The sequence below is a fragment of the Tachypleus tridentatus genome, chromosome 1 (assembly GCF_004210375.1).
Source record: "Tachypleus tridentatus isolate NWPU-2018 chromosome 1, ASM421037v1, whole genome shotgun sequence".
In the NCBI taxonomy this organism is placed as follows: Eukaryota; Metazoa; Arthropoda; class Merostomata; order Xiphosura; family Limulidae; genus Tachypleus; species Tachypleus tridentatus.
In genome coordinates, this window is record NC_134825.1 from 176,135,954 (window position 1) to 176,161,566 (window position 25,613).

At 36.8% G+C, this 25,613-nt stretch overlaps 2 protein-coding genes and 1 pseudogene across 3 annotated transcripts in view; 1 reads left to right on the forward strand and 2 right to left on the reverse strand.

Annotated features, from left to right (window-relative positions):
- The window catches only part of LOC143230910 (uncharacterized), a 159,882-nt pseudogene that overhangs the window by 51,623 nt on the left and 82,646 nt on the right, over positions 1-25,613 (forward strand). The gene's annotated exons all lie outside the window — the stretch shown is intronic.
- Positions 11,186-25,613, reverse strand: part of LOC143230895 (uncharacterized) — an 18,131-nt gene continuing 3,703 nt past the window's right edge. The window contains exons 2-3 of the mRNA XM_076465195.1: positions 12,447-14,138; positions 11,186-12,366 (exon numbers count right to left, since the gene is read on the reverse strand). Coding sequence (XP_076321310.1) covers positions 11,798-12,366; positions 12,447-14,138 — 2,261 coding nt within the window. The 3' untranslated portion in view covers positions 11,186-11,797. The remainder of the gene's footprint in view (positions 12,367-12,446; positions 14,139-25,613) is intronic.
- Positions 18,768-25,613, reverse strand: part of LOC143222387 (uncharacterized) — a 7,645-nt gene continuing 799 nt past the window's right edge. Inside the window, exon 2 of the mRNA XM_076448885.1 lies at positions 18,768-19,646. Coding sequence (XP_076305000.1) covers positions 18,913-19,646 — 734 coding nt within the window. The 3' untranslated portion in view covers positions 18,768-18,912. The remainder of the gene's footprint in view (positions 19,647-25,613) is intronic.

The window sequence follows — 25,613 nt, forward strand, 5'->3', positions numbered from 1 at the left end:
AGCATCAGGATTCCACAGAAACATAACCAAAACCATTTATCATTCTTTGGTATAGAAGAAATGTATAATTCCTCATGGAAGTTTACAGAATTATTGTGGAATCTAATGAAGAAATGTTATGTAGGTAACATTACTGTATTTTCCAGTCTTAGAAATATCAAAACTTACTAAGTATCTAAAGTATACAATGATTGATATATTTTGAACACAAGTTGTCAATAACCCAAACTGAAAATGTTCTTTGAAAAGCATTGTCACATCCTTGTGATTTTATGACATGGATACTATCAGGACAGAGGAGAGTTAGGTCTTGATTTGGTATACAAAAACATTCTCCTCATTCCTACTAATGTTAATACCATTGGATATAATGCTCCCAGAATACAATTCATGCAACAAAGGCTATAATGTTGAGATTATTGGTGAGGCTAATGCAATATCGTTTGAATTTTAACAAAACTTTTACACAGTTTTGATTATTCTTTTCATAATGGGCTTATCTTCACATAGAAAGATTCCCCAGTACCCTTTTAATGACATTCAGTGAAGACTGTCACTTACCTACATTATCCATTACATACCAACTGACTTTCATTTTACTTTTGCTACAACTCCTCCAATCAATGACAATTCAGTGTTCTCATTTCCTAAAACTATGTACATTTTGCAGTGGACAAAGTGATTGTGAGCCAAACTGTAAAAGAATGAAAGACTTGTTTATCAATTGCTCATCCCCAAACCAGAAAAAAGTGCGAAAGCACCAATTATGCAACCAAGAAATAAATCCCAGAAACTAAACCTAGGTCGACAATCTCTCAAATCCCACTGAAACTGACCAGACCATCAAATAAAGCTTCAGTGTCCTAACTGATGACCTAAGAACATTCAAAATATCTAAAGTTTCAAGCATGATAACATTATTAACAACATTTTGGTCCACAGCATCATCAAGAAACCAACACTCGGTACATCTTGTTGTTACAGAAAAAATTATGTTAACACCACAACAAATATGTATGGTCATGATGGAAATTTCCAAAACCACGATTGTTCAAATGCATTACGGAAACGCCTGACACATCGTGTGATCGATCTGTAAAGGTTTGGCATGCTATACAATGGTCAAACAGGATGCCAATATTGTTTATGTGGCAGACAATAAACCTAATTTACACTGCATTTTTGATTTTTCTATACTTGGATGCAAATTTGTTCCCTTTACTGCAAAAGAAAGAAAATGATTGAAAAATATTTTTATATTTAAACACGGAACTCTTAACCCCATTAGTATGAATGAGTAGTTTTCTTTCTATTAACTTTTCCCTTTTTGGCACGGCGTAGCCAGGTGGTTAGGGCACTAGACTCGCAATCTGTGGGTCGCAGCTTTGAATCCCCGTCACAACAAATATGCCCTTTCAGTCGTGGGGGTGTCTTAATGTTATGGTCAATAACACTATTCGTTGGCAAAAGAGTAACCCAAGATTTGGTGATGACTAGATGCCTTCCCTCTAATCTTACACTGCTAAATTAGGGATGGCTAGGCAGGTAGCCCTTGTGTATCTTTGTGCAAAATTCAATAAACAAAGAATCCTCACCTTACACTTACAAGAAGCTTGTCAGTTTTATTTGATATTTTTTTATTTCTTTTTCAATAGCCTGATCACTTACGTTCCCATATGTCTTTATATTTATTTCTGTCGTTTTTTTTACATAATTCTATATCCTATTTCCTCACATTAATTGATATATCTCACCGAGTGATATTATTTGATGCAAGGGTTCATATCCTCTTTGTTTGTATAGTTTTATTTCATGCATTACTTTCAAGCTTTTAAACCACAAGGTTTTGTTTTCTTATAACATTATTCTTATATAAAAAGTTGTCTCCTTGCTGTAAACGTGATGAAAGACTGTTGCTTTTGTATTCATTACTAGATTTATTTTCATTTGTCAAGTGCATCTCCTTGTTAGTTCTCTTCTACATTCTTTAATTTCCTTGCCCACACAACATATTTGTTAACAAAAGGTTAATACGTCATAGATACATTTTGGTAAAATCTGACAATGCCCTTCAAACATCACTGGAGCAAGTCATTTTATATCATACTATGGCTAATAGATATCTGGTTTAATAAAGGTCATCATTTATCGTGGAATCCCCTCCTCTTTAAATTTTGGTCCTCTCCAGTGAACAACTAGATAACAGTCATTGAATGCACTGTTGCAATTGGCAGTGACTTCCCTCGTGTACAACTGTTCCAGGTTAATGACTGGAACACCTGAATTTTTATTCAGCCATCTAAATATTTAAAAGAAGTTCAACCAGAGAATCAAATGCCCCTCTTGTACTTCTGATTTGGTACATTATCTCTATTCATATGTAGAGCCATTCTCTATGTGTATATTTTTTCACATACCATAAGTCTTGAATTCCCATGTACCCCAGATCAATGTTGTTCAACTAAGTCTCCCATGCAGACCAGAATTAACCATTAAGCAAAATAAGCACGTGCTTAGGGCACGAAGGGAAGGGAGAAACCACAGTTCTTCCCCTAGCTATCATGCCCTTAACTCTTTCATTGGCACATTTCAACATTAGTCGATTTTTTTTGCAATTGTCCTTATCTGCTGTGTGCGACTTTACTCTGCATTGTTAAAAAAAACGTTTTGTTTGGCTCGGTGAGTGACTTAAGTTTCGAGAAACTACAAAACTATGTACTGAAGTGAGAAGTCATTGATTTACTAAAGATTACTGTAAAGAGCAGTACAAAATGTTGATAAGACTTCAGGTAAAACATGATCATATGTTATGATGTCTGACCTTAAAGATGAAATATTTTTCTCAATCATTCCCTCTGTTGTGGCTATTTATAAGAAATTATAGTCAGTGGAACTGTTTTGTTTTACTGCTTTATTCAGTCACATATACAGAAAAATAAAATGTACCACATAAACACAAGTCACAAATAGTGACAGATGTGTACACAGACGTGGCTGCTTGAGCTCGTCAGTATGATCCATTTTTAGCAGGGTACATTTCGAAATATTGAAATTCTGGAAAAGGAAATCCTTCTTACTTGTCCAAAACCACCTGTGAAGAACTCATTGAACCAATGGTATAGAAGGTCCATGTGCTCATTGTTGATGAAGTAAATTATTCTGGTTATTTTAACTTGTCAGTTGACTCAGTGCTGGATCTATCACATATAGATCAGTTAAGTATTGTACTTTGATATTTTAAAGATGAGAAGCCTACTGAACGATTTTTAACCTTTCTGTAACTGAAAAGCCATACCGGTGACAAAATGGCAAACTAGGTATTGCAGTACTTATGTGCAGTTTGCAAACTTTAATTTTTGAAAATGTAGGAGTCAGTCTTACGGCAATGCTGCTAACATGTCTGGGCATTATAAGGGGATGTAGCAATCTGGGCATTATGAGGGGATGCAGCAAATGATTTTAGGAGTAAATAAGTTTGTCATATATGTGCCCTGTGCAGCCCATTCACTACATCTGGTAGGCCAAAGTGCTGTTAACTGCTGTCAAGTGGCAGTTTTTCTCTAGTATGCAATTGCTCTATATGTTTTCTTTCAGCCTCAATGAGCTGGTGGAAAATTCTTAAAGCTCGTCTTGGAAATAAAAGTGTGTTAAAATCCTTCTTTGATACCAGACAAGAGGCACACGCTATTGCAACAACAGCAATTTTGAAGTCTTTCTTTAATATTTTGGAAGCTTTAGAATGTCTAGTTGAAGACTAGTCACAAAAGGGAAACACTAAAAGAGAAGCAGACAATATTACAAATAAGATGAAAGAGCTAGAATTGATTTTTTATGTTGATCATGTGGACAAGATTTTGCAAAAGTTTCATAAAGCAAGTCAAGTTCTGCAAAATGAGGATGTGAACTTAAAAATGTGCAGATCTGTATAGGTCATTAGCTGACCAACTATGCACTTTAAGGAATGACTTTGAAAGATTTGAAGCAGTTGCAAACGAAATACTACCAGATGTTGATTACAATGCAGCTCAAACTTGCAAACGTATCAGAAAGAAGATATTTAATGATGGAATCATGCATGAACTCAGTCAATATTCAACCCTTTTCTTACTCATATTCTCATTCTAATGTCATCTCTCCCATAACTGTTTCTTATTCTGCACCCTCCTATCCTTACTTGTTCCAACTACTAGGGGTTTGAAATTTAGCCACGTATCTCAAAATGAGGTTCATTGTCAGCAACAGTTTCAGTGACTTTCAGCTAGCTTTTGATTAGATGGGGGTATGTTTGACTAATTTGATTCTCCTGTGTGGCTATTCATTACTCGTTCTTGGGTGATCCATGTTTGGTCAGAATAAAATTTCATACTTTTCCTTCCCCACCTTTGTTTCCTCTACCAATTTCCTTTCTATTAACTCAAGATCTATCTACCTGTCTTAAGTCTATTCAAGGTTGTGCTGACTCTTCTTTCCCAGAGAGCTACCACACCCATCAGGTGGCTTTCTCTAGGCTTTTGTTCCAAGTTTTTGTCCTGAGGCCAATCTATCCTGTCTCAACCAATGTTTGATTCTCTCCCAATTTTCCATGGGGTCTTTTATCATACTCAAGTTTTTTTTCTCCAGAACTATAGGTAACCAAGGTAGACATCTTAAATACCTATCTATATATATATATATATATTCATATTTCTCATCAATTTGCAGTTTGTCCTCTATATGATTATGTGTCAGTTTTGCAATTAGCCTTTTAGGCGTACCTCAACAGTGTATGCATTTTACTGGATTATCACAACTTTTGCTCAGCTTCTGTATGCTCTAATGTTGTGTTTACACCTCTACATGGACAAGTGGCTCCTGTTAACTCATTTTGGACTAGAGGCCTTCTCAACATGCACATTTGTTGTTGACAGTAGCTGTTAGTGTTGGTTGGATTCTTGGCTTTGTAAAGTTTTCTTTTACCTACCCATTATCGTATCTACTTGGATGTATTTTTCCACACACTCTCATTTGGGCCCCCCATTCTCCACTTCTCTGATTAACAGTTTTCAGTTCTCTATGCATTTTCTTCTTGTCCTTCAGCAAGAGGATTCTGTGCAATGGCCTCATATTGTAATGTCTTATCATATCAATATTTTGGATATTCTGGCATCACAAGGTGCTTTGGTTCATTTTTTCCACTGCTCCATTCTAATGATTCCACCATTGTGACTTGTTTCAGTCACTATAGGGGTACCTGTTCCTTTTGATGTCAAACACTGGATCTCCTTTACTGGGTCCTTATGCTACAGATAAATATTTTTGTGTATGTTATATTCGGAGTGCTTTTCACCTTGTAGTGGATCATTTTTCAAGTCCTGACCAGGTCTGTCCCACAGAGTGATTTTTCAACACTTTTGCCACTTTACTCCAACACCAAGTTAGCTCATTTTTGGTCTCTAGTTTATCATCTTGAAATCCTGGCAGTGAATTTTCCCAGTCAAAACAGGATGAGCAAGTTCCATTTACATTCCTTCCAGATTTGTTTACTTCCTTATTGTGTGGTGATTTTTTTACCCAAAACTTTGGCAGCTCTTGAGGGTCATTCTTTCTTCTCACCGTTTTCTTTTTCATCTATTTACTACCTTTATTCCTAGTCTGCTTCAGACAGATTACTATGTCCAGTAAGTATTTTTTATCTATTTCAGTGGTTCTTGTTTCCACCTTTCATCTGTGTGTGACATTTTTTCTTCTACCCTTATAATTTGGGATCATCAACTACTTTGACATATTTCTCTCTCTATTTTTGTTCCCAAATTATAACTATACTAGTCAATGAAATAGTTGCCCATCACTGCCATCTCTTTGACTGAATAAATCTGGAGTAGTCTAATTTTCAATATAATTTTTATGGTGATCCACTGCACTCTCCCCCCATGTTGGCATTCCTTTGGACTCTTCACTGCATTTTATCCCCTTGTTCTCGTAGTGAACTATGGGTGTCCTCAAAATTTTCCAGTTATGAGCTGCTGTGGTGGTGAACCTTGGAGAGTTTCTTATGAATGTGTTTGCTTCCATTAACTATAGAACAGGACAGTGGTGTTCCACCTCCATGTAGTGAGTTCCAGAGGTTGATGTTACGTGCACCTTCTGTGTAGTTCTGGTCAGAAGATGAGGAATTGTACTCACTTTATGGCTTCTTAGATGTAATTTTTAGTTTTTTGTTGAACTCTTTACAACATACTACATAATGTAATATTATCTCACCAGAAGATGGTCTGATGTTAAACTGACTGTGTAAATCACCATCACAAACACTACACTTGTAATGGTGTTTCCCCTGTGCAAGTCAAACATTCAGATTGTTAGTTGCCATAGTTTCCAATCTATATTACATTTTTTGCATATTTTATTCTAACTAAAGTTTCTACAATCATACAATACATATTACAAGCATTATTTCTAATTGTTAACCTGTGATTCTCCTTTTGTAATGTCTCAATATAATATACTTCATTACAGAAAACGTACCTACACCATGGAAAATTATATTACTTTTTAAAAGGTTAAATCCCTACCACAATGTTTTTTTAATTTTGCACGAGCTGTTCCTAATTTAGCAGTGCAAAACTAGAGAAAATGCAGCTAGTCTTCACCACTCGCTGCCAATTCTTGGAATATTCTTTTACCAACAAATAGTAGGACTGACCACCATTTTATAGTGCCCCCATGCCTGAAAGAGTGAGCATGTTTGGTGCGATTGGGATTCGAACCCACGACCGTCAGATTACAAGTTGAGCACACTAGCCACGACAGGTCCACCTTACCACAGTCGTTATGATTGTATGATTTCTAATCTACCTATGTCTGGTTTAAATATCAATTGTTTATGTCATACAACAAAATTTTAGGGTTTATCTCCAGTATATAACTGTATAGCTACTTCCCCCTTTGATGTATTTTAAACAGCTTTCTTCCTAAACCTCTACCACATGTAACAAACTTATATATATATATATTTTAATATATATATTCAAATTTTTTATGTGGCAAACCATAAATAGACGTGCCACCTAACAAAAGACATATGATGCTCTAGCAAGCCTGAAATGGATAAACCACCCAGTGATGAACAAATGAAAGGTTGTGTCCTGTCTACTGTGGTATGGGAATAGGGAAATAAACATTCAAGATGTTTATCTTGGTTATTCATAAACTAGGAGAAAAGGCCCACTTGAAAGTGAGAAATTATTCCACAGTAAAATGAAATAGCATTAAGAAGTGATTAAGGTGTGACAGATCAATCACAAGCAGTCAGTTGCTAGTTTCCTTGGAGAAAACAAACAGCCTGAAAAAAACCCCAAAGAAGAGTAAGCCACAGATTCAATGGTAATCTAAGAGAGAAGATAATGTACTACCTCAGACAGATCCTGACGTAACAGAAGATAATGTACTACCTCAGACAGATCCTGAGGTAACAGAAAGGAAATGGATGACAAATCCCTTGGATAAAACCTGAAGGACCCACAGATTGCTGGCAAAGTCTTCCCCTGGATGAAAAAACAAACTGAGGCAAACAAGCCCCTGCAAGATTGGAGCCTATAGGGTAATCACTGATATAGTTAGTGGCATAACACTAAGCATCAAATAAAACAATAAAAATATCCCATAGTGGAAGGGATAGGTAAAGTTTTAAAATTGAAATAAGGGATGGTTGAAGCTTTTTACAAAACAAGTGATCAATCAGAAAGGGAGAAATTGACTGTTGTCTCACAGATTACACTCGAGATTCCAAAGTTGCTGGAAGATCTCCAAACACCAAGAGATTCCAAAAATGGGCCAGGTGTAAGGAGATGGTAAATGAACATGAAACAAAACCATATTTCTCCACAAAAGAGCCAGTGTTCACAAATATACCAACAAGGATGTCATTACACAAATACAGCCTCAGAAAAAATATAAGAGTCCTAGTGAACTGTTTCAGAGACAAGGCATATGGAAGACAAGTACCATAAAATAAACATGAGGGTAAATCAAAGACAATAAAATTGGGCAGAGGAAAGCAGAATAAGAGAATTAAGATATACCCAGAACCACCAAATTGGGTAAAATGAATCCTAGTTACTGAGGATTAAGGAATGGGAAATTGGTCTGATGGTTAGTTAAAGCCCACAAAGGGTGAGGCATATCCACACCATTATGTAACTGAGGTACAAAATAACCACCATGAACCCCAATATCAGGCAATGGCAGAAACAAAATACTCAAGGGAAGGAGTACCACCTAACAATGAAGGTAGAAAAATACAGGAAATCAAAAGGGATAAATCAGAACAGACAAAGAAGCCACATTAGACCTAACGGAATACACTGTAAGAACTTAAGACGAAAACAGCAAATTCAGGTAGAAGAAAAAACTGTCAAATGCTTCATCATCCTGAACAGGTTCAACTAGATTAATTGTATACAAATTTCACGAGAGCCATCCATGCAAACAGTCCCTAATTCAGCAGCATGAGACGAGAGAGAAGGTTGTTCAGAAGTTGGACAACATAAAGAGAAAAAGGTTGGCTTGAAAAAGACCAGTATCTTGATGAATAATTACAGATAATTTCAAAGTCCAGAAGCCCAAGTAAATGTGCTAGTAGTGAATACAACTTCCCACGTGCTAACTTGCACTTCAGAATTTATAATGCAACTGAAAACCAATCTCTGTTGGTGAAGAAAGAAAAGCATTGAAAAATGTTTAAGTTCCATAACTGGCAGAAAATTAAATACTGCAATTAAATGAGGTACAAATAACAACCGTAAAATAAGTAGGAAACTGAAAAACAGATATGAAAATACAAAATTTGAAGAGAGCACTAAATAAAATCTGAACATTGTACTGCCAAACAAGTAAGAATTAATTAAAATAAAGAGTAGAGGGAGTTGCATCACGTGTATGTGTTGGGGACAAGTTTATTAGTGAAGGTTTGTTGCATGATAACAAGTAAGAATTAATTAAAATAAAGAGTAGAGGGAGTTGCATCACGTGTATGTGTTGGGGACAAGTTTATCAGTGAAGGTTTGTTGCATGATAACAAGTAAGAATTAATTAAAATAAAGAGTAGAGGGAGTTGCATCACGTGTATGTGTTGGGGACAAGTTTATCAGTGAAGGTTTGTTGCATGATAACAAGTAAGAATTAATTAAAATAAAGAGTAGAGGAGTTGCATCACGTGTGTATGTGTTGGGGACAAGTTTATTAGTGAAGGTTTGTTGCATGATAACAAGTAAGAATTAATTAAAATAAAGAGAGGAGTTACATCACGTGTATGTGTTGGGACAAGTTTATCAGTGAAGGTTTGTTGCATGATAACAAGTAAGAATTAATTAAAATAAAAGTAGAGGAGTTGCATCACGTGTATGTGTTGGGGACAAGTTTATCAGTGAAGGTTTGTTGCATGATAACAAGTAAATTAATTAAAATAAAGAGTAGAGTTGCATCACGTGTATGTGTTGGGGACAAGTTTATCAGTGAAGGTTTGTTGCATGATAACAAGTAAGAATTAATTAAAATAAAGAGTAGAGGGAGTTGCATCACGTGTATGTGTTGGGGACAAGTTTATCAGTGAAGGTTTGTTGCATGATAACAAGTAAGAATTAATTAAAATAAAAGTAGAGAGTTGCATCACGTGTATGTGTTGGGGACAAGTTTATTAGTGAAGGTTTGTTGCATGATAACAAGTAAGAATTAATTAAAATAAAGTAGGAGTTGCATCCGTGTATGTGTTGGGGACAAGTTTATCAGTGAAGGTTTGTTGCATGATAACAAGTAAGAATTAATTAAAATAAAGTAGAGGAGTTGCATCACGTGTATGTGTTGGGGACAAGTTTATCAGTGAAGGTTTGTTGCATGATAACAAGTAAGAATTAATTAAAATAAAGAGTAGAGGGAGTTGCATCACGTGTATGTGTTGGGGACAAGTTTATCAGTGAAGGTTTGTTGCATGATAACAAGTAAATTAATTAAAATAAAAAGTAGAGGAGTTGCATCACGTGTATGTGTTGGGGACAAGTTTATCAGTGAAGGTTTGTTGCATGATAACAAGTAAGAATTAATTAAAATAAAGTAGAGGAGTTGCATCACGTGTATGTGTTGGGGACAAGTTTATCAGTGAAGGTTTGTTGCATGATAACAAGTAAGAATTAATTAAAATAAAGAGTAGAGGGAGTTACATCACGTGTATGTGTTGGGGACAAGTTTATTAGTGAAGGTTTGTTGCATGATAACAAGTAAATTAATTAAAATAAAGAGTAGAGGGAGTTACATCACGTGTATGTGTTGGGGACAAGTTTATTAGTGAAGGTTTGTTGCATGATAATTTGCATAAGGGGTATGTGGAAGTCTAAGCTTGTGGCATGCATAAAAAATTGCGAATAGAGGGCAGCACTGAACAATAATAGTTATGTGTACAAGAGAGGTGAGGTACCTTGTCAGAATTGTTTTTTTTATTATTATTTTCACTTGTGTTTCACAAAACAGGGCACTACTTTTTTATTTCAGAAATTTGTAGTTTTCTGCCACTTGTATAGACTTTTATTATTTTAATATGATAATTATATACCCGCTACTTATATGCCCATCATAAGACTATAAATGCAGATTAATTTTCCTGTGGAATATTAACTCTAATTAAATGTTTTAAGAATGTAGTTTAGGGTTTGAGATTAAATGTGGAAATATAGTTTAAACAATTGCATGGCTGTTCCTATCAGATCCACAAACAACCAATAAAAAGCAAACAAATTATCATTCTGTTGTAAAAATTAATGTGGAGCTAGACTAAAATTAGCATAATTTTTATACATCATAAAATAGGCAGTTGAACCCACAGTAGTTGTTCTTGATTAGAATTTTGACTTGTATATATTATGTTCAAATGTACTTCTTAATAAAGTTTTAAACCAGGCAAAAATCAAAACAAATTTTATAAAAATTGTGAATAAATTTTAAAATCTCTTCCCTAACTTAAAAAAACATCAATAATGTGTTGTGGCCATATCTATCAGACTGTAAGCTTTGCTTTCACAAAGACAGACAACGATATGAACCTTGATTTATCTAAAATAATATTCACATTTTCTTAATATTTAAAGAACTTGCTCTGAATATGATAATAAATATATTTATATAAATATAATAAAACATCATTCCAACTTGACTGGGATTGTAACATGATTTCCACATGATAATTGAGTACAATAACCACTATAACGTCTAGTCTTTGTATTTAAATCTTAAGAAATAATCCAAAACCCTAAATGAAACTGTCATGGTATTCTGATTTATCCTAATTTTGTAACAGTATGATGACTTAATATCTTACAAAAATAAAAATCCAGATTTCACTGGGATTTGAACAAAAGAAGTGTGCTTCAGACTAGCCATTGAGTTGCTTTGAATATTACCAACAAAAGAAGTGTTATGAACAAAGAGTGGCTTTTAAATATAGATTCCTCTCACACAACAAAGCATTTTTACATCTTCTTTGGTCATTATTTGTTGCAAGTTCTTTACCACACATTACACAAGTGTAAAGTTTCTTTACAATGTATCATCATATCTTCTTGGTCATTACTTATTCCAAATTATTTACCACACACTAAATATACCTCTACAGTTTCCACTCTGTATGTGTTAACATGTTTTCTTTGGCTATTTTTTTCCAAATTCATTAATATACATAAATCTACAGTTTGTTCCCACTGTGTACTCTACTGGATTTTAATGTTATCGTTACTTCAAAACTCTTTACCACAAACTAGGCAGCAGTGTGGCTTTAACCAGTGTGTATTCCTTTGTGAATTTTTAGATGATATCTACTTTGAAACGGTGTGCCACACACTATACATCTGTATGGTTTCTCACCAGTATGTGTCCATCTATGTGCTTTAAGTTGGTTACTTCTTGCATACTTTTTGCCACAATCTGCACAATTGTATGGTTTCTCCCCAGTGTGTATCCTTTTATGTGCTTTAAGTTTGTCATTACTTCCAAATTTCTTACCACATTCTACACAACTGTATGGTTTCTCTCCGGTGTGTATCCTTTGGTGAACCCTTAGATAATTATTTCTTGCAAATGTTTTCCCACACACTAAACAACTATATGGTTTCTCTCCAGTATGTGTCCTTTGATGGGTTTTAAGTTGACTACTTCTTCCATATTCTTTACCACACTCTAAACAACTGTAAGGTTTCTCTCCAGTGTGTACTCTTTCATGTCTTTTAAGTTCATTATTACTCCTAAATTCTTTACTACACTCTAAACAATTGTACGGTTTCTCTCCAGTGTGAACCTTCTCATGTCCATTAAGTTGACTTTTATTCCTAAATTTTTTATCACAAACTACACAAGTATATGGTTTTTCCCCAGTATGTACACTTTCATGTTTCTTTAACTGATTATTGCTTGAAATCCTTTATTACACGATACACAAGTGTAAGGTTTTTCTCCAGTGTGTATCCTCACATGGTCTTGTAAACATGTACTTGATACAAATTTTTTTCCACACTCTACACAAGTGTAAGGTTTCTCCCCAGTGTGTATCCTTTCATGTCTTTTAAGTTCATTATTACTTCCAAATAATTTACCACACACTAAACAACTGTACGGTTTCTCTCCAGTGTGCACCTTCTCATGTGTGCTAAGCTGACTTTTACTCCTAAATTTTTTATCACAAACTAAACAAGCATACGGTTTTTCCCCTGTATGTACCTTCTCATGTTGTTTTAATTGACTATTGCTTCGAAATCCTTTATTACACAGCACACAACTATATGGTTTCTCTCCAGTGTGTATCCTCACATGTATTTGTAAGCAGGTATTTGTTAAAAATTTCTTTCCACATACAACACAATTATATGGTTTGTCACCAGAGTGTGCCCTCTTATGTCTTTTAAACTGACTGCTACTTCGAAATCTTTTACTACACATTACACAACTGTAAGGTTTCTCTCCAGTGTGTATTCTCAGATGCATTTTTAAGTGACTCTTTGTTAAAAAGTGTTTTCCACACGCTAAACAACTGTATGGTTTCTCTCCAGTGTGTACCTTCTCATGTTCATTAAGCTGACTTTTACTTCTAAATGTTTTATTACACAATGTACAACTGTATGGTTTTTCTCCAGTGTGTATCCTCTGATGTATTTTCAAGTTACCTTGTGTTACAAATTGTTTACCACAAACTAAACACTCATATGGTTTCTCTCCAGTATGCACCTTCCCATGTCCATTAAATGCACTCTTACATCTATACTTTTTATCACAAACTAAACAAGTGTATGGTTTTTCCTCAGTGTGTACTCTCTCATGTTGTTTTAACTGGCTATTGCTTCGAAATCCTTTATTACACGCTACACAGCTGTATGGTTTCTCTCCAGTGTGTATCCTCAGATGTATTTTTAAATTACCCTGTGTTACAAATTGTTTGCCACAAACTAAACACTCATATGGTTTCTCTCCAGTATGCACCTTCTCATGTCCATTAAGTGCACTCTTACATCTAAATTTTTTATCACAAACTACACAAGTGTACGGTTTCTCCTCAGTGTGTACTCTCTCATGTTGTTTTAACTGACTATTGCTTCGAAATCCTTTATTACACACCACACAGTTGTAGGGTTTCTCTCCAGTGTGTATCCTCAGATGTATTTTTAAGTTGGCCTGTGTTACAAATTGTTTGCCACAAACTAAACACTCATATGGTTTTTCTCCAGTATGCACCTTATTATGTCCATTAAGTGCACTCTTACATCTAAATTTTTTATCACAAACTACACAAGTGTATGGTTTCTCCTCAGTATGTACTCTCTCATGTTTTTTTAACTGACTGTTGCTTCGAAATCCTTTATTACATACTACACAGCTGTATGGTTTCTCTCCACTGTGTATCCTCAGATGTATTTCTAAGTTGCTCTGTGTTACAAACTGTTTTCCACACACCACACAATTGTGTTCTTTCTTTCCAGTATATGTTTCCATGTGATGATTTCTTTCCACTTCTTTGTCACACTCAATACTACAGTACAATTCAACTTCATTAAGGGAAACATTATGCCTTTTTTGGTTATTTACAACTGACTGCTTTCCACAATAGTTGTTCAAGAAGGTCTTTGTATCTAGAATTAAAAGATAAATTTAAAGAAACAAATGAATTACTAACAATATTATATATATATATAGCAATTTAGTAACTAATAATTTTAATTAAAGATTAACTAACAGTTAGCTTTAGAGAAATATCCAAATCATCTTTGAAAAGTTATACATACATCACAAACCAAACCAAATCTAGAAATAATGGTACAGTTACGTCATAATCCTTGTAAAAATGTCTATTCAATATTACAAAATGACCTGGATAACACATTATTAAACAATCAATGGCTACAATACTTAAAGACAACTTTTGTCAAAAATTCTTACAGTGGCAGAAACATGAAAATGGTTGTTAGTATAACAGAGGGAGCAAAACACATGTAGAATAAGTACCGATAAGATGAAACGTACATTCTTATTAATAATGAAGAGAAACTTGTGGTTGAGTGACCAATTCTATAACACACACAAAGAGAACATTCAAAACACTGTAGAGTGAAGAACAAACACTATAATAAGAAGTATTAGCATTTCATAAAATAAAGAGAAATATTAAATTTCTTGTAGAGAATGTAGGTATTCAGTGTTTATTGGCACAAAGCTACAAGGCTATCTGTGTGACAGACAAGATGTGGTACAGTATAGGTATAGGGCAGTTAAGGTAAAAAGTAAATTATGTAAAATTAGGAACTGCCAGGAAGACTGAAGCAAGAAGTACACCCTTGCTGTCAATCACCTGAAGGGCCTTTCTAGTCCTGGGTTCAAGTCAAAATAAAAATTGAAATGTGTAAAAGAAATTATGCTAAAACACTATATAATCTGATAAAAAACCTTAAATTAAGAGTGAAAGACCAATGGCTCTTAAAGATGAAAAAAAAATGAGTGAGATGGGCAGTGCCACCTATAACATGGGCCAAATTCAACGGCATACCCACCTTATACATATCTTTAAAATGGTGTCGTCGTTCCAGGTCGTAACGACGGTATGATAATAAAATGTGGATGATTGTCATCTGAGTGCCACATAGACCACACATTGGTGCAGCAGTTCCAGATAAAAGGAAGTGGTGGGTTGAAAACTGTGACCAATGTTAGCCTTGCCAAAACAACCTCCTCTCTTTGATCCTTACAGAAGCAAGAGAGCCAAAGACCTAGAGGTTTGATTTGAAAAAGCTTGTTATTGTGTTGCTCATTCCAGGTTGCCTGCCATCTGGTGTACAGTCTGGATTTGATAACTGGACCATAGTCCATGTAAGGAATGGGTACTGGGATGATAGATCCAGAACAGACAGACTTTGCTCCTCTGTCAGCCAGCTCATTACCACAAATACCAACATGACCTGGTATCAAAAAAGAATTGGATGGAGACAGATGAGAGAGAAAGATGGGCCAGTTTGTTTTCAATATTGATGAGAAGAGGGTGGTGACTATCAGGGAATAATTCCAGGGCCAATAGACAGCTGAGTGAGTCCGTATATATTGTACAATTTGTATATTGCATTATTTCAATATGATTTAAGGCAAGAGAGATGACATACAATTCTGCAGTGAAAACAGAAAATGTAGGGAGGAGTCTGTGTGCCACAATCGAACTGTCACAAACCATGGCTGAGCCCACTGAGTCACCCAATTTGGAACCATCTATATATATAGGAATGGATGGAACATATGAAAGATGTTCAGCAAAGAAAGAATGATATTTCCAAGTGCGTGTATCTGCCTTCCTCAGATGACTCAAAGATAGGTTACAACTGGGGACAGTTATTTGTCATGGTGGAATAAGCTGATTTGAAGAAACTGCAATGTTATTCAAGGATAAATCCAAATCTTCTAATTGTGCCTGGATATGGAGATTAAAAGGAACAATGGCAGATCTTCTGTTATTAAAAAAGTGTGGTCCATTGTGGTTAGAAAACACAACTCCATCTAGGATGCTTTGGTAAGGATTGAAGTTTAGAAGCATACAAATGGTGAATATACAGAGGGGGTTCATGAGATTCCACATACAGACTTTGCATGGGAGAAGTATGAAAGGCTCCGGTGATGGACAGGATCCAACATTTTCAGTACTGTGGTTCTGGAAGAACCATAAACCACAGACCCATAGTCAAGTTTGGATCGGACGAGGGTAAGATAAATTTTGAGCATGGAGTATCAATCTGCTCCCCAAGAAGTAGAAGAGAGGACATGGAGAATGTTAAAAATTTTAGACATTTGATATGAAGTTGCTTGATGTGTGATATAAAATTTAATTTACAATCAAATATAAGACCTAAGAACTTTGCCTCAGGGATGACAGGAAGTACAACATCATCAAGATGAAGTTCTGGATCTGGGTGGATTCTCTGTTTGTGACAAATGTATACAAATGGTTTTAGAGAGTGAAAGTTTAAAACAATTTGCCATGGTCCACTTCAGTATCAAATTGATTGCAGTTTGTAGCTGCAGTTCGATAAACCTCATGTTTGATGACTGACATGAGATGTGAAAGTCATCAACAAAACGACCGTTTGCAACTGTAGGGGGTAGCTGTTCACTGATGGCATTGAACTTTATAATGAAAAGTGTGACACTCAGAATACAGCCCTGAGGGACTCCAAATTCCTGTGGGAAAAAATGAGAATGTGTTGAGCCCACACGGACTTGGAATCGCCACTTCATTAAGAATTGCTGGATAAAAAGGGTAAGTTTCCTCATAATCCATACAGTGAAGATCTCATAAGATGCCATATCTCCATGTTGTATTGCAAGTTTTCTAAATAAAAAAAAAGTAACAAGATGTTGTCACCTTAAAAAGGCTTCTCTGATTGATGTTTCAAGGTGAATTAAGTGGTCTATGGTCGAGCGTTGTCTTCAGAACCCACACTGAGTAGGTGAGAGGAGGTTGTTTGATTCAAGAAACCAAACAAGGTGGTCATTGATTATCCTCTCTAAGATCTTACTGAGACAACTTGTCAAAGCAATGGGACGGTAATTCAAAGGAATTGTTGGATCAGTCCCAGGTTTCAGAATAGGGAGTATGATAGCCAAGCATCAGGATAGACATTTTTCTGCCATATCCAATTAAAGACAGTTAGGAGAATACTCAGGGAGTTCTGGGAAAAGTGGCATAACATCTCATAGTGTATATTATCAGGTCCAACTGATGTATTGCCAGACCAATGAGTAGCAAGTTTGAGTTCCATCAGTGTAAGGGAGTGATTGTAGTCATAGGAATGGTCAGATGAAAAGGAAAGAGGCAGATGCTCTGCCTGTGTTTTAATGGCTAAAAAGGAAAGTGATAAGTTTGAAGAGCTAGATACTCAAGAGAAGAAGTCCCCAAGAGTATTGGCAATACTCTGTGCATCTGCAACTTCATGGCCATCAGATATTAAGATAGAGAGGGGGGTGGAAATATATCTTCCACTCACCCTCCGGATCTTATCCCATATAACTTTTGTGCTGGTGGTTGAAGAAATGCTGGAGGTGTAATCCAAGATTCCTTCTGGCTTTGATAGCTAACTTGCCGAGCATGTGCACGGGCTTGCTGAAATGCAATGCGGTTTGAGAGCGTGGGGCATCTTTGAAATTTATCACAAGCACACTTCCGAGTTTTCCGTGTTATAGAACAGGCAGCATTCCACCAAGGACGGAACATGTTGAGGTTTTAGGGATGCATCGAGAAGCAGCTTGTATAATACTGTTGGTTACTGCTGCTATACAATCATATATGGATGATTTACATAAGATGACAGGATCCAGTTCCGAGAGAGTAGTGAAAGAAGGCAGTTGGCCTGGACCAACTTCCACCGAGGTACATGGGTCAGGTGGAACTGATCATGGCCAATCTCTCGTAAGATGATGGGAAAATGATCACTACCTTGTGGATTAATGTCAACCTCCCAGGAAAAGTGAGTGAGTAGCGAAGGGGAACAGACAGAAAGATCTATAGCTGTAAATGACTGACTAGGTGCATGAAAATGTGTGTAAGAGCCAGTATTGAATAGAGCAAAGTTGTGGTTCAGGAGCATATGCTCTATGGCACACCATCTCATATCAATATGGGAGCCATCCAAGTGGGGATTATGCCCATTGAAATCTCCCCAGATTAAAATGGGGGTAGGCAGTTGCTCAATGAGGGTATCAAGGTCTGATTGATTATAATGCATTTCAGGTGTAAGATATAGAGAGCAAATAGTGATGGTACAACCCAAGGAGACACAGATGGCTACAGCCTCCAAGGGTGTGGTCAATGATAGGGACCGGGTGGGCACATGTTGATCAACCAGCAATGCAACTTCCCCAAGTCCCCATCCTACACACAGCCTGTCGTTCTGGTATAATGAACAGTGTTGAATAGTAACTGTATTTGTAGGCTGTAGAAATGTTTCCTGCAAACAAAAGACATATGGGATGATAAAGGCAATCAGATCTTTGATGTCAATCACATTTGATTGTAAACCTCAACAATTCCATTGAATTAGTGTGGCCATGTGCAATTATTTCAGAGGAGAAAATGGTAGAGAGTCCTTCTGCTTATGACCTCATTTTATTTTCTTTATTGGATGCGGGTCTATCACCCTCTATGGATCCTGCTCTAGCTCGAATGGTCGGGTCTGAATTTATCAGTAAACGTACTAATGATTGAGGGCACGGACGATTGGTTTATTTAATTTTGGGGTATCAAGATAGGGAGACCCCACGGAAACATCTTTACTTGAAGAATGTTAAGTTGGGAAATGACTGGAAGGTGTGGTCAGGACAGAGATGGAAGGAGACACTGGTTTGTGAACTGTGTTGATTTTGGAAAGTGTTTCATTTAGATTTGCTGGTGAAGATTGTGTTGGGGATAGGGTAAGGGACTCCCACTATAATAATAGAACGGGTTACAGCAGCACAAGTTCTGGTCAGAATAGATAATAATAATTTTCGAGCCTCTGTGTAAGTGAGATTGTTAACTGTCTTGAGATGTTGTACTTCTTTTTCTTCTACCCATTTAGGGCAAGAGGTAAAATAAGAAGGATGCGTACCATTACAGTTTACACAATGTGGTTCGAGTTGGCATTCGGTGGCATTATGGTCTTTACCACCACAACGGGCACAGGTAAAGGAACCATGGCAAGATTGTTTTGAATGACCATATCGTTGACAATGGAAACATTGTACAGGATTTGGAATATAAGCTTGCACCTTAAAATTCAGATATCCTGCTTTTATTGTGGTGGGAGGATGTGGTACAGTAAATGTGAGCATTAGAACATTTGTTAGTTCCAGAATTCTATCTTTTCGAGTGAAGATTCGGCGTACTGCTGTGACACCTTGGCTGGTGAGACCTGCAAGGATCTCCAATTCGGGGACAGTCCTTAAATCTCTTTCATCTATGACTCCTCTGGAAGTATTCAAAGTGGAATGAGGAGTAACTTCAATGGGTATGTCCCCCAAGGCCTTTGATGTCAGGAGGAGTTTGGAATGCTGTGATGAAGATGTTTCCACTAAGATGTCTCCCGAACGTGGCTTTTTTACTGATTTAGAGGAGTCAGTAAGCCCTTCTGAATAAAAATGGGGACATCTGCCCCAGAGGTTTGTTACTTAAGGGATGCAAAATTAAAAATCGCAGGACAGATTCAAGTGGTGAGATAGGCTGTACAGATTCACCAATGCGTGATCATTTTCCAGCAGTTGGGTTTTTCTTGATGGTTTCAAGTTCAGTTATTTTTTTGTTTTAGGAGTATCCATAATAAACAAAATTTTTCGGTGCCAACTTACGCCACCCACCATGGAGCCCTACAAGGGGATACACTACAGTGCCTTAAGGGCACTGCAGCAATGCCAGGGTTTCGTGAGCACTATACCCGAACACCAGTGTCAGACACAATGTCCACAACCCTTCTGTTGATGTCCTATGCTGGTACTCAGTTGACCCTGGCCCAAATGGACTAGCCGATTGATCCTGGGGCCAACCCCAAGACTGCCCATTTACAGGAATTCAAGGCCAAAGTGGTATGTTGGGTTAGATCCCTCAACCACCAAGATTCTCTCCTCCCCTTCATGGGTTACCACACACAGCAAACATGCAGGTGGATGTTTAGATCCTAGAGGAGGTAAACTGTAAGAACAGAACCTTCTCTAGGAGGTCCCTTTACCGCATACAGGAATCCACATGAAAGGCTTTTAGAGAATATTACAATATATTTCCTTCTCTGTTAATATGTATACAAATTGAAATTTCTTTAGTTTTGACCTGGAAAGTTCCTTCACCAAACATAAACTTTGCTTGCTGCTGGTTAGAACAATGCCACTCACTAGTTGGCAAATTATTGTATTTTCTTACAGGAAGAAGGGCTTGTAACACCTGGAATAGAAAGCTGTCACTTCAGTTGGCAAACAGGTTCAACACTTGACCACTCAGAAATGGAGCATGAATGTACAGAGTTCACATTATTGTACTTTCTGGTATTGCATGTCAGGTCATCTTATGACAGATAAATTTAAGTTTTGAAATCTGAACTCTCACTTTTGCACAAGATTTTATCCTTACTTTTAACACTGAATACATAATGAGAATTTGACAAGTTTTGACTTTTTATTGTATTTCAGGTTTAAATTTAAAAATTACAGAAAAGGTGAAATGGTTTGCGAAATTTTTTGAAGCTAAGTACTTATTAGGTTATATAAAATTAAATTAGGTTAGATAATGAAAAAACAGTCATTCACAAGGAGTACTTGTGAACAACACCTGAAATACGTAATTAAACAGTGTCATGAACTGCACATTCACTAAGTCACTTGGTGCATTCCAAAATGCACATGCACAAAATTTCAATATATTTTGTAAGCTGAATTTAAATAGCTAATAACTGCTTATTACTCATTGTGATAAGACAAATATTTTAAATGATGTAAACAGTATTATCCATAACTTAATGAATACTTGAATGGTATCTGTTAAAATGAAGTTGGCCTGAATTATACACTACTCAGGATCTGTCCTGTCACATGCCCTATGATAAATTATGATAATTTATTTACTCTCACACATTGAAACAAATGTGATCTTTTGCTAACTTTATTTCAGTTCAAGTTGTATGTAGTCTTACACACTGTTTGTGCTTTTTCTTTTGGACATGTTTGCATACATGTTTCAAGCACCCATTTACTGGTGATGAGTATTCTAGATGGCATTGAAAACAAATATAGTTTATGTAGCTCCTCAGGAAAAAAAATATATGCCTAATTAAAATGTAAATTTGACTTTTGTAATGTTTGATTTAAAACTGGCAAAATGACTACTTTTATAAAACTTACACTGACAGTTTTGTTCATCAATTTTGATTGGTTGGTTGATTTAGTGTTTTACGACACAAAGCAGCTAGACTATCTTCGCCAAACATCTGGTAAAAAAGTTAAAAGGAAATTAAAGTAAAACAAAACAAAATATAAAAAACACATATATAGCATTAAACCAATGTTTACATCAAGTCTACAACGTTCAGAGAAAAACCACAGTAATGTCACACAGTGAAACATGCCACAGAGAATCAAGTCACCTTCTCTGTTGTAGCCAAATAATTACAAAGGAGAACACAATAATCAAAAACTTCTTCTAAAGAAAGATATGAGATGAACATTTTCTAAAACAAAGAGATGCCAGATTTTTAAAATGAGTATCCAAGCTAATAAAGTGCATGTTTACAAAAATCTCAATGGCAGTATTAAAGTAGTTGGTTGGTTGGTTGATTCATTCAGTGTTTTGTGGTACAAAGCAGTTAGGCTATCTGTGCCAAACATCTGGTAAAAAGGTAAAAGTACAGTAAATGTAGTAAGATTCATAAAAGGAAATGAAGGTGAAATAAAAAAAAGAGTTTAAAAACATTAATAACATAAAACCAATGTTAATATCTAGTCTACAACGTTATGAGAGAAACTACAGTAAGGGAAGTTGTAAAGGACTTACTGTAGGATATTGGTAATTATCATAACCTGCCAGGAAGACTAACAGGTAAGTACAAGAACCACCGTCAGTCACCTGAAGTTGGCCTTTCCAGGCCTGGTTCCAAGTTATGTGTCATTATGGTCATTTTCAAAAAGGAAAGTAATAAAGAGGTTTTAAAAGACATGTAGCAAAATTATAATAATAACTCGCCAGGACGACTAACAGGTAGTTCAAACAGCAGCGTTAATCACCTGAAGTTGGCCTTTCCAGTCCTGGTGTCGAGTTATTTAATGTTAAGGCCATTTTTAATTTCAAATCGAACAAGATGAACTGTGATTTTTAAAAGGGAGCCACATTAAAAAGGTGTAATGCATAAATTAAAAAACTTAAATGACATTAAAAAGATTAATGGCCTTTAAAAAACTAAAAACTTTATCAAGGTGGACAGTGTCACCATCACCAATAACACTGTCTAATGTCATGGACAAAACATGGTGCAGTTGTTGAGAATTGTAACGACGACAAGAAAGTAAAATGTGGCTTATTGTGACACGAGTGTTACACAAACTACACACTGGTGCATCAGTTCCAGATAAAATAAAATGATGAGTTAAAAAACTGTGACCAATACACAGGCTATTAAGAACAACTTCCTCCTTCCGAACTTTACGGAAGCTAGATGGCCAAAGTCCAATTTTGGGTTTGATTCAGAAAAGCTTGTTTTCGCGTTGCTCACTCCAGGTCAACTGCCAGCTGACACAGAGCCGAGCCTTGAATAAAGGACCATAGTTCATGTATGGAACAGGCACAGCAGTGATAGTGCCAGAGCAGATAGAATTAGCTGCAGTATCGGGCGAGCTCATTCCCAGGAATACCAATGTGGCCTGGTATTTAGAAAACTGGATAGAAGTAGATGTTAAAGAGAAATGGACCAGTCGGTTTTAAATATCAGTGAGAACAGGGTGTAAACCAACATGAAGTGATTCCAAGAGCCTGAAGAGAACTAAGCGAGTCAGTATAAATAGTGCAATTTGGGTACGGCTTAGCTTCTACATGATCCAGGGCAAGAGAAATGGAGTACAGTTCAGCAGTGAACACAAAAGCTGATTTTGAACCATTTGTTTAAATAAGAATGGAAGGATGGTTTGGAAGATGTTCAGCAAATAAAAGATGGTACTTCCAATTTCTGCTTTTCTCAGATGATTTAAAGATAGGTCACAACTGAGGACTGTAAGAAGCCATGGTGGGATGGTCTGACCAGTGGATACAGCAATTTTATCCAAGGATAGACCCAATTCATCCAAATGCACCTGGATACAAAGGCTAAAAGCAGCAATGGCAGACCATCTGTTCTGAAAAAGTATGGCTCACTGAGGAAGGAAAACACAACCCCAGGTGAGATGCTTTGGTGAAGAATGAAGTTTTGATGCATAGAGTAAAGACAGTTGCAAATGGCAGAGGTGCAAAGAAGGTTCATGAGACTATGTATAAGCTCTGAACTGGGGAAGTATGGAAAGCCCCAGTGCAGAGCCAAAGTCCTAGATGATGAATAGGGTCTAGCATCTTTAAGGCTGAGGGTCTGGCAGAACCATAGACCAGTGATCCATAGTTGAGTTTTGATTAAATAAGAGCACGATATATCTTTAGCATAGAACATCGATCCGTTTCCCAAGTGGTGGTAGAGAGGACACAGAGGATGTTCAGTGCTCTTTTACATTTGACCCATAGCTGCTTAATGTGTGGTATAAAGGTCAGCTTACGGTTAAAGATAAGTCCCAAGAACTTGGTCTCAGGGACAACAGGCAGCACAACTTCACCAATATGGAGTTCAAGATTGGGGTGAATACCCTGTGGGCAGCAAAAGTGCATGCAAACAGTTTTAGAGAGAGAGAAGTTAAAGATGTAAACGATTGAGGGCAGTCTGTAGCTGCCGCTCAATATACCTCATGTTTGATAACTAACATGAGATGTAAAAATCGTCAACACAGAGCCTATTTGCAACAGCGAGGGAGTTGTTCAGTGATGGCATTAATCTTTATACTGAAAAGTGTGACACTCAGAATACAGCCCTGAGGGACTCAAAGTTCTTGTAGAAAAGAACGGGAAAGTGTCAAACCCACACGAACTTGGAATCTCCTGTCCATAAAAAATTTATAATAAAAATGGGCATATGGCCACATAACCCATATATATGGAGGTCTTGCAAAATGCCATAACTCTATGTTGTATCATAAGCCTTCTCAATGTCAAAGAATACTGATACAAGATGTTGTCATTTGAGAAAGGCTTCTCTGATTGACATTTTAAGTCGAACCAGGTGGTCCATGGTGGAGGTCTGTCATTGGAACCCACACTGGGTGGGTGAGAGGCAGTTATTTGATTTTAGGAACCAAACAAGATGAGCATTAACCATCCTCTCTAAGGTCTTACAGAGACAGCTCGTCAAAGCAATTTGACGGTAGTGTGAAGGTATCTTGGGATCCTTCCCAGGCTTAGAGAAAGGTAGGACAATAACCTGGTGCCAGGCATCAGGAAAAACATTTCCTGCCACATCCAGTTACAAACAATCAAAGAATAGGAAGATAAACAGGAAATAGATGATGCAGCATGTCATAGTATATATTATCAGGTCTAACTGATATACTGCCAGAGTGATGAAGGGCCAGTTTGAGTTCCACCAGTGTAAAGGGACGATTATAGTCATAGAGACAATCGGCTCGAAGGAAAGAGGTGATTGCTCTGCCCGAGTGTTGATGGTTAAGAAGGTGGAAGAAGAATCAGAAGTGCTAGATACCCGGCAAAAGCTTTCACCTAGAGTATCGGTGATGCTCCAGGTATCAGCTACTTCCTGGTCATCAGAGAGTAAGATCAAGAAGGGGACAGAATTATAGTGCCCACTGACCTTTCAAATCTTGTCCCATATGACTTTGGAACTGGTGGCAGAAGATATGCCAGTTGTGAACTTAATCCAAGATTCCTTCTGGCTTTGACGCCTTACCCACCGAAGCATGTGCATGGGCCCGCTGGAAAGCGATGCAGTTCAAGAGTGTGGTATATCTAAGGAAAGTATCCCAGGCCCGTTTTTAACCTTCCGCGCCATGTAGCAGGCAGGATTCCACCATGGATGAGGATATAGTGGAAAACGTGTTGAAGTTTTAGGAATACAATGAGCAGCTGCTTGTATAATACAGTCTGTTACTGCTGCCACACAGTTGTCTATTGATGGCAGGATCAAGTTTGGTGAGAGCAGTGAAAGAGGGCCAATTTGCTCTGATCCAGCTTCCACGGGGCATGCAGGTTTGGTGGCAACCCGATCAGTCTCTCTCAAGATTATAAGAAAATGATCACTGCCTCATAGATTATTATCAACCCTCCATGAATAATGAAGGGAAGCAAACTGAGAGATCAATAGCAGTAAAGGACTGACTAGGTGCATGGAAATAAGTTGCAGAACCAGTATAGGAAAGAAAAGGTTGTGATCAGAGAGCAAATGCTCTACAGAGCGACCCCTCCTATCAATATCAGCACTTCCCCAGAGGGATGACATATATTAAAGTCCCCAGGATGAAAAAGGGAGACTGCA